Raw genomic sequence first — 14,779 nt, 5'->3', positions numbered from 1 at the left:
GTAACTCCAGCCTATATGCCACTGGTCCAACTCGCTCAATCACTCTGAACGGACCCATATACCTTGGACTCAACTTAGTCTCACTCAATGACCTGTTCGGACCCTGCAACATGGCCATCTTAAGGTACACTCTATCTCCAACCTAAAACTCAAGATCTCTCCTCCTCCTATCGGCATAACTCCTTTGCCGATCCTGAGCTTCCTTCATGTTCAGCTTGAGAACCCGAATCTTCTCCGAGGTCTCCTGAATAAAATCTGCCCCGTACAAGCTCCTCTCTCCCACCTGAGCCCAGCATAACGGTGTACGACACGACCTCCCATACAAAGCCTCATAAGGAGTCATGCTAATACTCGCCTGGTAACTGTTGTTATAAGAAACTCTACCAAGCTCAAGTGATCTGCCCAATGGCCACCCCAATCCAACACACACTTCCTCAGCAAATCCTCCAACGTCTGGATCGTCCTCTCTGACTGTCCATCTGTCTGGGGATGATAAGCTGTACTCATATGCACCTTGATGCCCATCTCTGCCTGAAATGCCTTCCAGAACACCGAAGTGAACTTGGAATCCCTATCAGACACTATGCTCGCTGGCACTCCATGCAACCTGCCTATCTCCTTCACATACTTCTTAGCCAACACTACTGCTCCATCAGTCTTCTTAATAGACAGACATTGTGCCTACTTAGTCAACCGGTCCACAATGACCCAAATAGCATCAAACGTCCTGGCCACTGGCAAACCCACCACAAAGTCCATAGTAATCATATTCCACTTCCACTCTGGAATGGGAAGACTCTTCAGTAATCCACCTGGTACCTGATGATCAGCCTTTACTAGCTGACACACATCGCACCTCGCAACCCAAATAGCCATGTCCTTCTTTATCCCGACCCAGTTATAGTACCTCTTGAGATCACGGTACATCTTAGTCGCTCCTGGATAAATAGAGAACATGCTCTCATGATCCTCTCTCAGAATCTCCTGCCTCAACTCCTCATCCTTGGGCACATAGATCCGCCCATGCACCAGAATAGTACCATTAGCCGAAACTTGATACTCCGAGTCAACATCCTTTCAGGCATTCACCAGCCCCAAATCCGACTCCTGAGCCAACCGCCTCTGCTTTAAGTTCAGCTCGGGCTGAGTGAATATATACTTCAGGCTCTTATGATATGTAAACACATGTATTTTTGCACCATAAAGATAAGATCTCCAAATCTTCAGGGCAAAAACTACAACACCCATCTCCAAGTCATGAGTAGGATAGTTGTCCTCAGGCTTCCACAACTGCCGCGAAGCATAGGCAATCACCTTCCCATGCTGCATCAACACACATCCCAAACCCACTCTAGATGCATCTGTATAAACCACATAGGGTTCTCCCTGCTCAGGCAAGGCCAACACCGGAGCAGTAGTCAACATCTCCTTCAGGCTTGCAAAGCCCTCCTCACACTCCTGTGACCAAACAAAAGGAACATCCTTCCCTGTCAACTTAGTCATAGGTCGTGCTCTGCTCGCAAACCCCTGCACAAATCTCCTGTAATACCCTGCCAACCCGAGAAAACTCCTAATATCTGTGGTATTCTGCGGTCTAGGCCAATCCCTGATAGCCTGAATCTTCTCCGGATCTACAGAAACCCCATCTGTAGACACAATGTGACCCAGAAAACCCATCTCACGCTGCCAGAAACTACACTTGCTCAACTTAGCAAAAAACTTCTGCTCCCGTAGCTTCTCCAGAACTGCCCTCAAATGCACTGCATGTTTTTCAGGACTCTTAGAATAAACCAGGACATCATCGATGAAAATGATGACAGACACGTCCAGAAACTCCTGGAACACGCTGTTCATCAATCTCATAAACGCAGCTGGTGCGTTAGTCAACCCAAAAGGCATCACCACAAACTCATAATGCCCGTACCTCATCCTGAAAGCAGTCTTCCTCACATCCGCCTCATCTATCGGGATCTGATGATAACCCGACACCAGATCTATCTTGGAGAACCAAGTAGCACCTCTCAACTGATCTAACAACTCATCGATCCTCGGAAGAGGGTACTTCTTCTTCACAGTGACCCGGTTGAGACCTCTGTAATCAATACACAAGCGGAAACTCCCATCCTTCTTCTTAACGAATAACACCGGCGCTCCCCACGGTGATACACTAGGACGGATGAATCTCTTGCTCAACAAATCCTCTAGCTGCTTCTTCAGCTCTGCCATCTCTGCTGGAGCCATCCTGTAAGGAGCCTTGGATAATGGTGTCATCCCTGGTTCCAGTTCAATCGTAAAAGGATCAGACCGAGAAGGTGATAATCCTGGCAACGACTGGAACACGTCCTCAAACTCCTCTACAACCTGAATACCGCTAACCGTAGACTCCCTCACTGACTCTAGCATAGATATAGTAACCAAATAAGCCTCACGGTCCTTCTCGATCATCTTCCCAACCTGAATGGCTGAGATCACGAGACTCCCCGAAGTCGGTCTAATCCCCTTATAAACCAACTTCCCTCCTGAACGCTCAAACTCCACTCTAACTCGATGACAATCCCGATGAACCATATGCCGATGCAACCAGTCCATCCCCAAGATAACGTCATACAACTTCAATGGGCTGATAAGCAAATCCGCAGGCCAAGACTATCCCGCAATCTGAATCTCGATACCCCTCGCTCTACCAATGACCCTCATAAACTTGCCTCCAACAACCCTGACAACTCTTGTACGCTCTCTGGGATCCCCCACGATACCCGCACTCTCTGCACACTCCGGGGTAATGAAGCTATGAGTAGCTCCAGAATCAAACATAACGTGGGACTTAAACCCGCCCACCAACAAGGTCCTTACACAAACCTCATGTGTTGAGAACCTAAGATTGTATCACAAGACAACATAAAATCCGAACTTAGTAAGAATTCACAAAGACAAAGTATCAGAGATTATACCTGTGATCGCCCCGACAATGGTCCCACCAGTCTCCACAGTCGTGTAAACCCGTGACGCCTGCTCAATCCGTGCCACCTGTTGCGCTCCCGGCTGCACCTGCTGCAACGCCGCCACTGCTACCGGCTGCAACTTGGGACAATAGGGCTTGATGTGCCCTGGCTCCCTGCAATAGTAGCACACAAGATCTGCTGTCGACGGGGCTCTCCTCTTGGGACAGCTAACAATCTTGTGATCCTTGCTCCCACACCTGAAGCAACTCACACCACTCGACGTATGCCTAGCCTCCCATTTCCTCTTTGTTCCCTGCGCAGGATTACCGCCCTTGCTAGAACCTCACTGATGATGAGCCCTACTAGGTTGGACTGCTGGGCTAGCCGCCATTGACTGTGCCCGGATATCCTCCTCAATCCCTGCTGCAGTCTCGACCAGCTCAACACGCGAAGCATAACTCCGCCCCTATAGTGAACCCTCAAGTCATCACGTAGGGCCCTCAAGAACCTCCTGATATGAGCCTCCTCAAACTCCAAATCTCGACCCCGTACCTCAGAATTCGACTGAAGTCCAAGTCAACCTCCCGCACTGACCGAGTCCCCTGAGCTAGCTGAAGGAACTGCACCTCCAACCTATCCAGTGCCTCCCTTGGGAAATACTTGCGGTTGAACTCCAAGACGAAGTCAGCCCAAGACATCTCCCTCTGCACTCTCCTGGCTGCCGCAGAACTCCACCACAACTGAGCATCACCAGACAAATAGTGGACCCCAATGTCCACCCAAAATCCCTCAGGACACCTCAGAGTATGGAAGTTACGTTCCACACTCCTCCTCCACGAATCCGCAGCGGTAGGATTTGTATCTCCCAAAAACCGCTTGGTACCAATACGGCCCATCTCTGTCAGAATGCTGATATAACAAGAATGGACCCCCACATCCGCAGCCACCACTGGTGGCACTACCTGAGCCGGTGCCGGTGCCACAGGTGGCAACCACTCCAACAACTGTGCCAGCAAACCCGAAAGGTCGACACCCGGGACTCCACCCACTGGGACACCCGCACCTGGGGCCCAAACATCACCGGCTACTGGAGCATCAACACCGCCCCTCCGGCCACACTCATGGAATCCCCCTTGACACCCTGCGACTCACCGACACCCTCTGTTGTCTCACTCTAGTCTGCAGTCTCACTAACCACTGGGACTCTGCCCCTACCATGACCACGTCCGCGTCCACGACCATGACCAGAAACAGCATCCTCTCTAACCATCTGCACTACCATGAGCAGAAGGCTAAGCACACAATAAACAGAACACAAAAACAAAACTCACCGTGGAATCACAATGTAGGCTCGGAGAAGATGTTCTAGGACTCCATGCCACACACAATTGACTAACTCACATAATCAATCAAGACATGCAATCCCAGACAACACAACAAAAACCTAGTGAACCCAAACCTAGAACCGTAAGGGCTCTGATACCAAACTGAAATGACCTGACCCATTTTTTTTTAATAATAAATAATAATAATATAAATAACTATGACTAGTGGTCTCATACCCACTAGCCATCTAACCACAATCACAAACAACAGCGGAATAACAATACCAATTAAATAACCAATTGAACCAATAATCCAATATTAATCCATAATAGAATAACCAACAACCAATCCTAACCATTTCAATGTCAAACAACAGAAAACCAAGGAACTGGAAACCTAATAAGTTCTAAAGACCCAACTCTAGCAACCTAGCAATGCCAGACAACATCCAATCGAGTCCCTTGAACATCTTCCTCTTCATTGCCTTGATTCCACTATCACACTTTGTCTTTACCTGCACCACAAACACAAATTGAGATGCATGAGTATTTGATAAATACTCAGTGAGACAATCCTCCCATCTACTGGGCTATACACACAAGCAATAAGATCTCTCATGTCACAAACAACAACAATAAAACAAACCAGGGACATGAACAAGTGACCCGACACGATCCGGTTACTGTCAGAATAGTGTCGACCGATACTAGAAGGTGTCGACCGATACCAGAAGGTGTCGACCGACACTGGACATATGGTGTCGACCAACACCACTTGGGTGTCGACCGACACCTGCTCGACACCCCCGAAACCCTAACGGTGTCGACCGACACCTCCACATGGTGTCGACCGACACTCGCTAAGTTTCCGAGCCGTCCTCGCGTTGGTGTCGACCGACACCACTGTCGAGCAGTCATTTCCTTCGAACAGAACCTCCGAATCTCGCCTCCAAACTTCTCCTCTTTGTCCCACACAATCCCAGGAACGAATCCAAGCCTCAGGAGCTACGAAAAACTCACAAACAACCAAAACAAACAACCAAACAACACACAGTATCATAGAACTCTTAATCCAATAACACTAGATTTATCAAGATTTTAGATAACTTTTTACAAATCCACAACCAATAACACCAAATTTTTAAAGAGTTTTTAAAAGTCTTGATTGAATAACAACATATTTTACCTAACTTTTAAAATCATTAAAATTCTTTCTAAATCCTAAACCAATACGTCCCCTAAACCAATACCTCATCCTAATTTTTTACCTTAAAATTAAGGTTAGTTTCATATAGTAGGATATATATATCTCCGGTATATGACTAATGATGATGAGTAAACGGGTAAATGATAAAGAGTTATTATTAGTAGAAACAAAAATGTTCACAACCACAGATTCTGAATCTTTGATCCTAAAACCTCTGAAAACATTCCGGCGGGAAGATAGAAAAAGGGGATCTAGGGTTTTTACTCCACAAAATAGCGAATCCAATAGCCATGGATGGAGAAGCTTCGAGCTCCCGCCGCTGCTGAAGAAGAAGCCGAGAATGGTGGAGGAGGAGATGAGGTGACACGAACTGGGACAATGTTCGAGCTAGATCTCCTCGATTGTCCCATTTGTTGTCACGCACTCACGATTCCTATCTTTCAGGTCTTTGTTTCTTACTTCATCCCACTGTTCCTTCCTTCTTCTGGGTTTAGGGTCTATGAATGAGGATTTTGGTGACAAACGTTGTGTGATTTAGGGTTTATGAATGAGGATTTTGGTGATAAATGTTGCATATGTGTGAGATTATAAGCCTTAATAGATGTTTATCTCATTACAGTCACTAAATTGTGGGTTACTAGTGTATATAGATGAATGTTCCTTCCCAGTTTTAGATTTGTATTTTGGTGTTATAGTTTCATTGACTTGTGAGTTTTGAAAAACTGTATTGTGATTTAGGGTTTATGGATGATAATTTTGGTGATAAATGTTGCGTATGTGTGAGATTAGAGGCCTTAATAGATGTTAATCTCATTACAGTCACTGTTCCTTCCCAGATAACATATGAATTTACCAGTTTGATTTGTATTTTGGTGTTATAGTTTCATTGAATTGTGAGTTTTGCTTTTGCTTTCTCAGTGTGACAATGGACATATAGCTTGTTCGTCTTGTTGTACTAAACTGAGGAACAAATGCCCTGCTTGCACTTTACCTATTGGTAACTTTAGATCTAGGATAATGGAGAGAGTTGTTGAAGCTGTCATTGTGCCATGCCCAAACGCCAGACTTGGTTGTACTGAGAAGTTCTCTTATGGGAAAGAATTAGTCCATGAGAAGAAATGTAGGTTTGCTCTGTGCTACTGTCCTGAACCAGGCTGTGACTACAGCGGCGTGTACAAGGATCTCTATAGTCATTACTATGCTAACCACGACGACGAAGACTCATGGAATAAATTCGTGTGTGGCCGTTCCTCTGGCGCATGGCTGCTCATAAGTGATAAGATTCTTGTTCTTCAGGAATCTGCAGATGGTCCCTTGGTTGTGGTTCAGTGTTTTAAGGAGCCGCAAGGATTTTACGTGACTGTGAATTGTATAGCACCTTCTGCTCCAGGAGTTGGGGAGTTCTCCTATCATCTCTCCTACAAGTCTGGAGGTAAAACTATGACGTTTGAACTGGAGGAGATGGAAAGGATTCAGAAAGTGAGCTATCGAACTCCTGAGAAGGACTTTATGTTGGTCCCTTACTATTTCCAGGAGCAGGGGATTCGTTTGAAAATGAATATTTGCATCCGCCGGCTAGAAAACAATGAAGAAGAAGAAGAAGATGCTGATGAAGAAGAGTAATAATCAATCATATCATATCCATTGTATGTCGTTTTGTTCATAACTTCATTTACCCTTCTGATGTATTGCTGCAGCTACTTTAGTTTGTCATCTATGCACTCTAAATGGTTTTTTAGTTGTGCTGTTCTCTTTTCCATTTCTGGATATTTCTTTCATTTAGCTCAGATGTCAATGTATGATCAATAGCTTCTTGCACTACTTTCTCTTCTGTTTCTTCATCCCTTTTCATATGCATAATGCACTAAGAACAGATTAGTTTCCGAGAACTATACAGGGCTTTATCTCATTCCGCAAGAATCATTACCCAGCTTTTAAAAACTAACTCGGTTTTGTAGTTTCAGTGTATGGTTAGATGTTATAATAGTCTGCATAATGTGTTTTGCTGATGATCCATGATTTTGAGGATCACTGCATTTTAATAATTGAGATTCGGTTTCAATTACACTCATTGCTCTAAAGTTAGGAGCCACAACTATTGTACTCTGCTAATGAGGTTATTAGTATGGTCCAGTCCAAGTATATCTTGTCTCCTTCGACTTGCATCTATTGTTCTCTAGCATTAAGATAAAAGGAAGTCTTCAATAAACTGGTCATATTGGCATAGCTCAAGTTCTTTTAGCTATTACTTGAGCAATCAAGAGTTGTCTACTAACATCAGCATGATTAATTTGGTATGGCACATTTTCTGTTCGTAAGCCTTGCTCGTTTTATGAATTTTCCTCAATTTCATTGGCAGTCAAATAGTATTACTTCCTTTTTTTCTTTTGACTAAACGCAAAAATACATCACTGATCAAATTTATGGTACCCATGGACCATAGACACTGTCAACACAGAGAAAATACTTTGAATTTAACTTTGTTTTTCTATTGCACAAAAAAAAAAAATCGAATTGAGCTTTCAACCAATATATTTTAAATTTCTAAATTTAACAAATATAATTAGAAATATTTGCACTCTAACACATTTTTTTCAAAAGTATTTGCACTCTAACACACTTTCTACTATTTGGACATTTTCTCTATGTCTATTAACTATCTTATCCTTTCATTATTACTCTATTTACAACAATGCCATCAAACTATAAATCTTTCTCTAGTTACCTAATTCACATGTTTCTTTTTCATTCTCTTCTCTCTCTTCAACTGTTTAAATAAATATATAATTTTTGTTAGTTGTAAAGTGTAGACACAAAAATATATAATTTTTGTTAGAGAAAAGCAGAAAATTTGTCTAGATGAAATAAGCAAATGGTATATTATGTCATACAAATCATGAACATGTGGACATATTTAGATGGATAATTCTAGTTTAACACTTGGTTGAGTTTTTTCAATAAAATCTTTCTCTTAAGCTCAAAGGATTGAGGCGCCAGATTCCAAGTGTTTCTAGCACAAAAACCAGTAATATAATTTCCAAATATTTCTTTACAAGTTAAGAACAACATCAATAAATTTGGAAATTTATAAAGAATCTAATACAACAAGTCAAAATTTTGGCCTAATTTAAAGTTCAGGGTTTACAGGTTGGGGTAGGTCAGTTTCATGTTTTCTAGTAAAAAATCTTCAGATTTGGCTACATTTGTTAAAACTGCTATGAAATTAAATTTATGATTATAGTTTATGATCTAAAGTTTAGAATTTAGGGTTTAGGGTTTAGTATAAAATATAATGAATGGTTCCATGCTTAGGTTTTTAGGGGATATGATGAGGTTAAAATTGTTTGATAGTTAACAATGACTACTTCACCAAAACAAAAGTAGTTTTTAGTGGACGTGTATAACTTATTGTCCATGTGGACTTGATTTTATGGACATGAAAAATTAAAATCGTTTGATAGTTAACCATGACTACTTTATCAAACCACAAATTTTTTTAATTAATTAGGTATTCATATGTTTTTTTTTCTGATCATCCAAAAATAAGTATCCATCTATGCATGTTGACCATCCACATAATAGGGAACAACATCAATGCATTTGAAAGTTATAAAGAATGTAATGTAAGAAGTCAAAAATTTGGCATAATATAAGGTTTAGGATTTACTGGGGTAGGTCAATTTCATGTTTTCTAGTAAAAAATCTTCATATTTGGCTACATTTGTTAAAATTGCTATGAAATTAAATTTATGATTATGGTTTAAAGATCTTCAGATTAAAGTTTAGGATTTAGGCTTTAGGGTTTATAATTTAGGGTTTAGGATTTAAGATTTAGGGTTTAGGGTTTAGAGGTTTAGGGTTTAGGGTTTGAGGTTTAGTATAATGAATGGCTTCATACTTAGATTTTTAGGGGATATGATGAGGTTAAAATTGTTTGATAATTAACAATGACTACTTCACCAAAACACAAGTAGTTTTTAGTGGACGTGTATAACTCATCCATGTGGACTTGATTTTATGGACATGAAAGATTAAAATTGATTGATAGTTAACCATGATTACTTTAGCAAACCACAAGTTGTTTGATTAATTAGGTATTCATATTGTTTTTTATCTGGTCATCCAAAATAAGTATCCATCTATACATGTTAACCATCCACATAATCGCGAACAATATCAATGAATTTGGAAATTTATAAAGAATGTAATGCAAGTAATCAAAAATTTGGCCTAATTTAAGGTTCAGTGTTTACAGGTTGGGGTGGGTCAATTTCATGTTTTCTAATAAAAAATCTTCATATTTGGTTACATTTATTAAAATTGCTATGAAATTATATTTAAGATTATGATTATGATCTAAGGTTAAGGTTTATAATTTAGGATTTAGGCTTTAGGGTTTAGGGTTTAGAGGTTTAGGGTTTAGAGCTTAGGGCTTAGAGGTTTCTGGTTTAGAGTTTAGGATATGATATGATGAACAGTTTCATGTTTAGGTTTTTTGGGGATATGATGAGGTTAACATCATTTGATAATTAACAATGACTATTTCACCAAAACATAAATTGTTTTTAGTGGACGTATATAACTCATCGTCCATGTGGACTTGATTTTAGAATAAGTATAGTATCCACAAATAACTATCCACATAATAAGACATTTTTAGCATCCACATAACAATCAACAAATATTCAACTATAATTGGATAATATGTATTATAATTATTCATTTTAAATATAGTAAAATGGATCTCAAAATGTAGAAAAAATAAAATTATAATGGATCATAAAAACAAAATCAAAAATATATGTCATAATAATTAAATAAAGTGATTAAAAAGAGAGTAGGAGAAAAAAAAATGTGACAGAAATAGTTTAGAAATTATACCTCGTTCTAGTTATACCTCAACTTACATGATAATGGTTAAAATAGTTTAGAAATTATGTGAACAGTGGAAAAGTTGGCAAAAAAGTGTCTCATGAACAGAAAGTGTGTTAAATGAACATACTTTCATAAACAGTATGTTAGAGTGCAAATCTCCCATATAATTAACTAACGTATTTTTTTTATATTACTCCTTTAATTTTTGTTTTAAATGATGTGATTGTTAAAAATTAAAGGAGTAATATATATATATATATATATATATATAATATTGCTCCTTTAATTTTTAACAATCACATCATTTAAAAAAAAAAAATCTATGTTAACTAAAAAAATGAAAAGAAAATGTTTTAAAAAATCTTATAATTATATAATTTAATTCATTTCATTGTTTAACAATCAATTTATTAATTTGTTTCAATTAAAATCCAAAATTACTTTTTCCTTTTAAAAAACAACCTGGATATGAGTAAAGAGTAAATGATAAAACTTATAAAAGAGTAAAAAACAACAAAATATCCTCCACCACAGATTCTGATCCAAAACTATGAAAGGCCATGAATGGAACATGGTTTTTAAATGATTTTTAGATTATAGTTTTTGGTTTTTAGTTTTTTTTGTTTTTGATTTTTAGGATTTTAGTTTTTGTAATAAAATTATTTTTTGGTTATTTTTAAAAATATTTACATAAGGAACCATAAAAAAAAGAATCTTAAGTTTTCCCTAAAATCTCTAATTATGTGAATTGTAGTTTTTGTTAATATTTGTAAAAAAAAACTAAAAGCTAATTTTCTATTTTTTTTTAGGAATCTATTTAGTGTTAAATCTTGAATGGAGAAAAAATTAGTTTTTAAAAAACAAAATCCAAAAACAATTGTAGAACCTACGTGCCATTCAAGGCCAAAAACGTTTCGGCGGGAAGAATAGAAAGGCGAACTAGGGTTCACATAGAGTAACGAAGCAAATCCGATCGAATTCCACAGTTAATTCCAATAGCTATGGCCGGAGAAACATCGAGCAGCCGCCAAAAGAGGCAACGACATGTAGAAGAAGAATGCGAGAATGGTGGAGGTGATGCGGCGGTGGCAAGATCTGGGACACTGGTGGACGTAGATCTTCTCCGTTGTCCCGTTTGCTCTGACTCACTCACAATTCATATCTTTCGGGTATCTTTTTTTCTTACTTCCACCTTCTCCTTCTTCAACGATTTTAAACCCTAGCTCCTGCTCTGTTAGGATAACTCTGATTTAGTTAGAAATTTATTCCTTAAATTTTAACTTGTTTTTCCCATTTGAAATAGCAAACTTAGATGATGATAGTGAAATTATCTGTTTAGATTTGTATAACCTTACTATATATATCTGTTTAGATTTGTATAACCTTACTATATATAACTGTCTAGATATGTATAAGCTTACTATATATATCTGTCTAGATTTGTATAAGCTTACTGTATATATTTAACCAACTGTGTGGTTTTGAATCTCAGTGTGACAATGGCCACATAGCATGTTCTTCGTGTTGTACTAAAATGAAAAACGTATGCCCTGATTGTGGGGATTCCATTGGTGACTTCCGATGCCTGATAATGGAAAAAATCTTGGAAGCCTTCATTGTTGGTAGAGGGTTCCTGTTCGACCTACATCTTCTCGATTGTCCTGTTTGCTCTAACGCACTCACTGCTCCTATCTTTCAGGTATTGTCTTCCTATTTCCACGACTGTTCTCCTTATATTCGCATGTTGATTGAAACGTGATTGTGGTTTATGTTTATTGATGATTTTGAGTTATTTTGTATAATAATAACTAACTGTGTGGTTTTTAATCTCAGTGTGATAGCGGACACATATTCGTATGGTTTATCGTGTTACTAAATGATGTTTGTTTCTCCATCCATCAATTATAATTTTGTATGTGTGTTCTTTGAGCCTTGTCTATATATAGTTTGATCTGTGGTTACTTCATATACTATATGTCTTTTTTTTTTCAAGCAAATGTCTCCTCTGCTCCTCTCTTCTGCAGTCTACAACTAGATTGAGTCCCGACGGCTTTAGCTTCAAGCACAGCTGTGAATGCTAATCCAGGCTATGGTTCATGTCCACCATGTACCCTGTTGCATTGAAGTTAGCTCATATGATACATGTGTTGGTATTTTTTTTGTTCAATTCGATTTGGTCAACTTTAACAACATTTTCTCAGCTGTGTTGTTGTCTTTTCAATCTCTAGAAATTTCAATTAGCTCTGATGTCAAAGCAAAGCCAATTAAGAAGAAGCTCCCCCGGTCTTGGAGGACACTATAAATTCCAATCCGTGATGCATAATGTTTTTGGCTGATGATTCATTGGCTTTTTGAAGAATAAATTTACTCATTGCTTATAAAGTCAGGGGCCAAACTATATGTACTCTGCTAGTGAGGTTATTATTCCTGATCTGAAATATCTTTTCAGTGTGGACTAGATTAAACTGGTCATATTGGCATAGCCAAAGTTGTTCCCAGCAATTGAAGTGATGATGTTAAAATGGCATGAAAACATTTGGTGATGGTGATAGACGTAAACTGCCAGAACATCAACATGAAAAGAAGTAAGTGAAGCTTCAGACACAACTTTGTCCAGTCTTGTCATTTTGTATCATTAACCGCAAAAGCTGCAGATGCACATGACATAAGAGGTTTTGTCTTTGAACCTTTGATCTTATGCACCCGTTTTGTAGCGTTGCAGTTTTGGAATATTCAATATGTACACGATTGTAACAACCTGAAAATATCGTACTTCAAATAAATAAGTAAAACACCTACACGACTTTCATAGTAGATAGAACAGAGAGGAGAATTCACTGTGTTTTTGTAAAAACAGAGCACTGGCTCTGTAGTTCTTGTCTAACTAAACCTTTAGTGCGGAGAGGTTTTGATTGTTTTTGTGCATCTTAGGAGAATCCACAAAAGATAGAGCAAGTAAGAACGAATCAAGAATGGTGTTGATAAGTGGCTAAGTTGAAAATGAGCTTACTTCGCGGTTTTCCAGGAGTGTTTTAAGGCTGTTAACGCATCCTTGGCCAGAGAGGAGGAGTGCTGCGACAGCCTTGTGTTCAATGTTGGAAACTTTTTTTTTCTCTTTTCTATTTGAGGGAATTAGTTTGAGTTTTGTGCCATTTTAATTTACACGTTCTCATGAAAAGAAATCTATTTTGTAAACAACATGGGATTAGTGATCATCATCCTAGACCGCAACATCTTCTACAAAACCTTAAATAAACACCAAAAATCTTCTAGACCGACGTGAAGAAGGTCCTCCACCCTCTTTTAAGTTTGTGACCTCATAGTTAAAACCTAAGAAATACTAATGAAATAGAAATATTAAATTAATTATTAACTGTATACCTTCTGGGAAAAAATATTATTTTTACTCTTGTTAAGTTAAGAGAATTTGGCAAAATAACCAAAAAAAAAACTATATTTAACTAACTAACAATACTAACCATCAATCTATCATATACCATGTATTATCTATAATAATGACATTTGTGTCCCCTATGGCATAAGAATAATTGACTTCCCTCTCTTCTTTTCTTACACATGTACGGTCACCTAGTACTCCATGTGTGTGTATGTTCTTGTTTTTATTTTTTATTTTAATTATTTCCCTTCCTTATCATATATATTTACAAAAACTAAATTAAATTTACAAATTCTATTATAAAAACATAGATATTCCACACATACCATGGTTCACATTATAAAAAGTAGATTCAACTAAAATTTTGAAAATAAATAAACAATTTTTAGTTTAAATATTAAAAGAATGCAATAGTAATTTAGATCATATCATTCAATATATAAATTGTACTATACTACACGTAATTTATAAATACTATTCTAGAAATAATTTGATTATGTTACAAGATTTTTTTGTTCTTCTGCATAGAATACAAACAATTATTTTCAATAATTTTATCAGAAAATAATTTATGTCGATTTTACTTATTATATTTTTTTAGCGTTTAACTTAGTTGTTTGGGTTGATAATAATTTATCCTTAGGGTATAAAGATTTTTTATTGGATATGTGTTTGACTCGATTGTTTGGGTTCTCTATGTTGTATCCCTTAGGGTATAGTTTTTTTTTAAGGAAAATATTGAACTCAGTATATATGTTATGTTTCATATGTGGTACTTTTCTTAGTAAACGACTTGTTTCATACATTTCATTTCATTTTATACTATTTCATTTATGTATTCTATTTAGGTTTCACATGTTGTATATTTCTTAGGAAACAACTTGTCTTGTATTTTTCATGTTGTTTATACTATTCCATTTTATGTGTTTGTAGTTATAAACAGTTTTATTTTGTTATTATTTTTGATTAATTTATGTTTCTAAAAGAAAATAGTATAGTATACCATTCTATTTATATATATTCTATATAGTAT

At 37.7% G+C, this 14,779-nt stretch overlaps 2 protein-coding genes across 2 annotated transcripts; both read left to right on the top strand.

The window, feature by feature from the left end:
* The first annotated feature begins 5,600 nt into the window (after nucleotides 1-5,600).
* LOC104750447 (E3 ubiquitin-protein ligase SINA-like 2) lies at nucleotides 5,601-7,292 on the top strand. Its single transcript, XM_087490493.1, has 2 exons — nucleotides 5,601-5,918; nucleotides 6,393-7,292. Exons 1-2 carry the CDS (start codon nucleotides 5,769-5,771, stop codon nucleotides 7,095-7,097), a joined length of 855 nt encoding a protein of 284 aa, XP_087346619.1. The 5' UTR covers nucleotides 5,601-5,768; the 3' UTR covers nucleotides 7,098-7,292.
* Nucleotides 7,293-11,244: 3,952 nt separating this feature from the next.
* LOC109129630 (E3 ubiquitin-protein ligase SINA-like 1) lies at nucleotides 11,245-13,144 on the top strand. The gene is made up of 3 exons (XM_087490494.1): nucleotides 11,245-11,518; nucleotides 11,842-12,048; nucleotides 12,183-13,144. Exons 1-3 carry the CDS (start codon nucleotides 11,351-11,353, stop codon nucleotides 12,255-12,257), a joined length of 450 nt encoding a protein of 149 aa, XP_087346620.1. The 5' UTR covers nucleotides 11,245-11,350; the 3' UTR covers nucleotides 12,258-13,144.
* The last annotated feature ends 1,635 nt before the right edge of the window (nucleotides 13,145-14,779 follow it).

The sequence above is a fragment of the Camelina sativa genome, chromosome 16 (assembly GCF_030686135.1).
Source record: "Camelina sativa cultivar CO46 ecotype springtype chromosome 16, ASM3068613v1".
NCBI classification, from domain to species: Eukaryota; Viridiplantae; Streptophyta; class Magnoliopsida; order Brassicales; family Brassicaceae; genus Camelina; species Camelina sativa.
The sequence above is the reverse complement of the archived record's forward strand: the minus strand, read 5'-3'. Positions and strand labels throughout refer to the sequence as shown.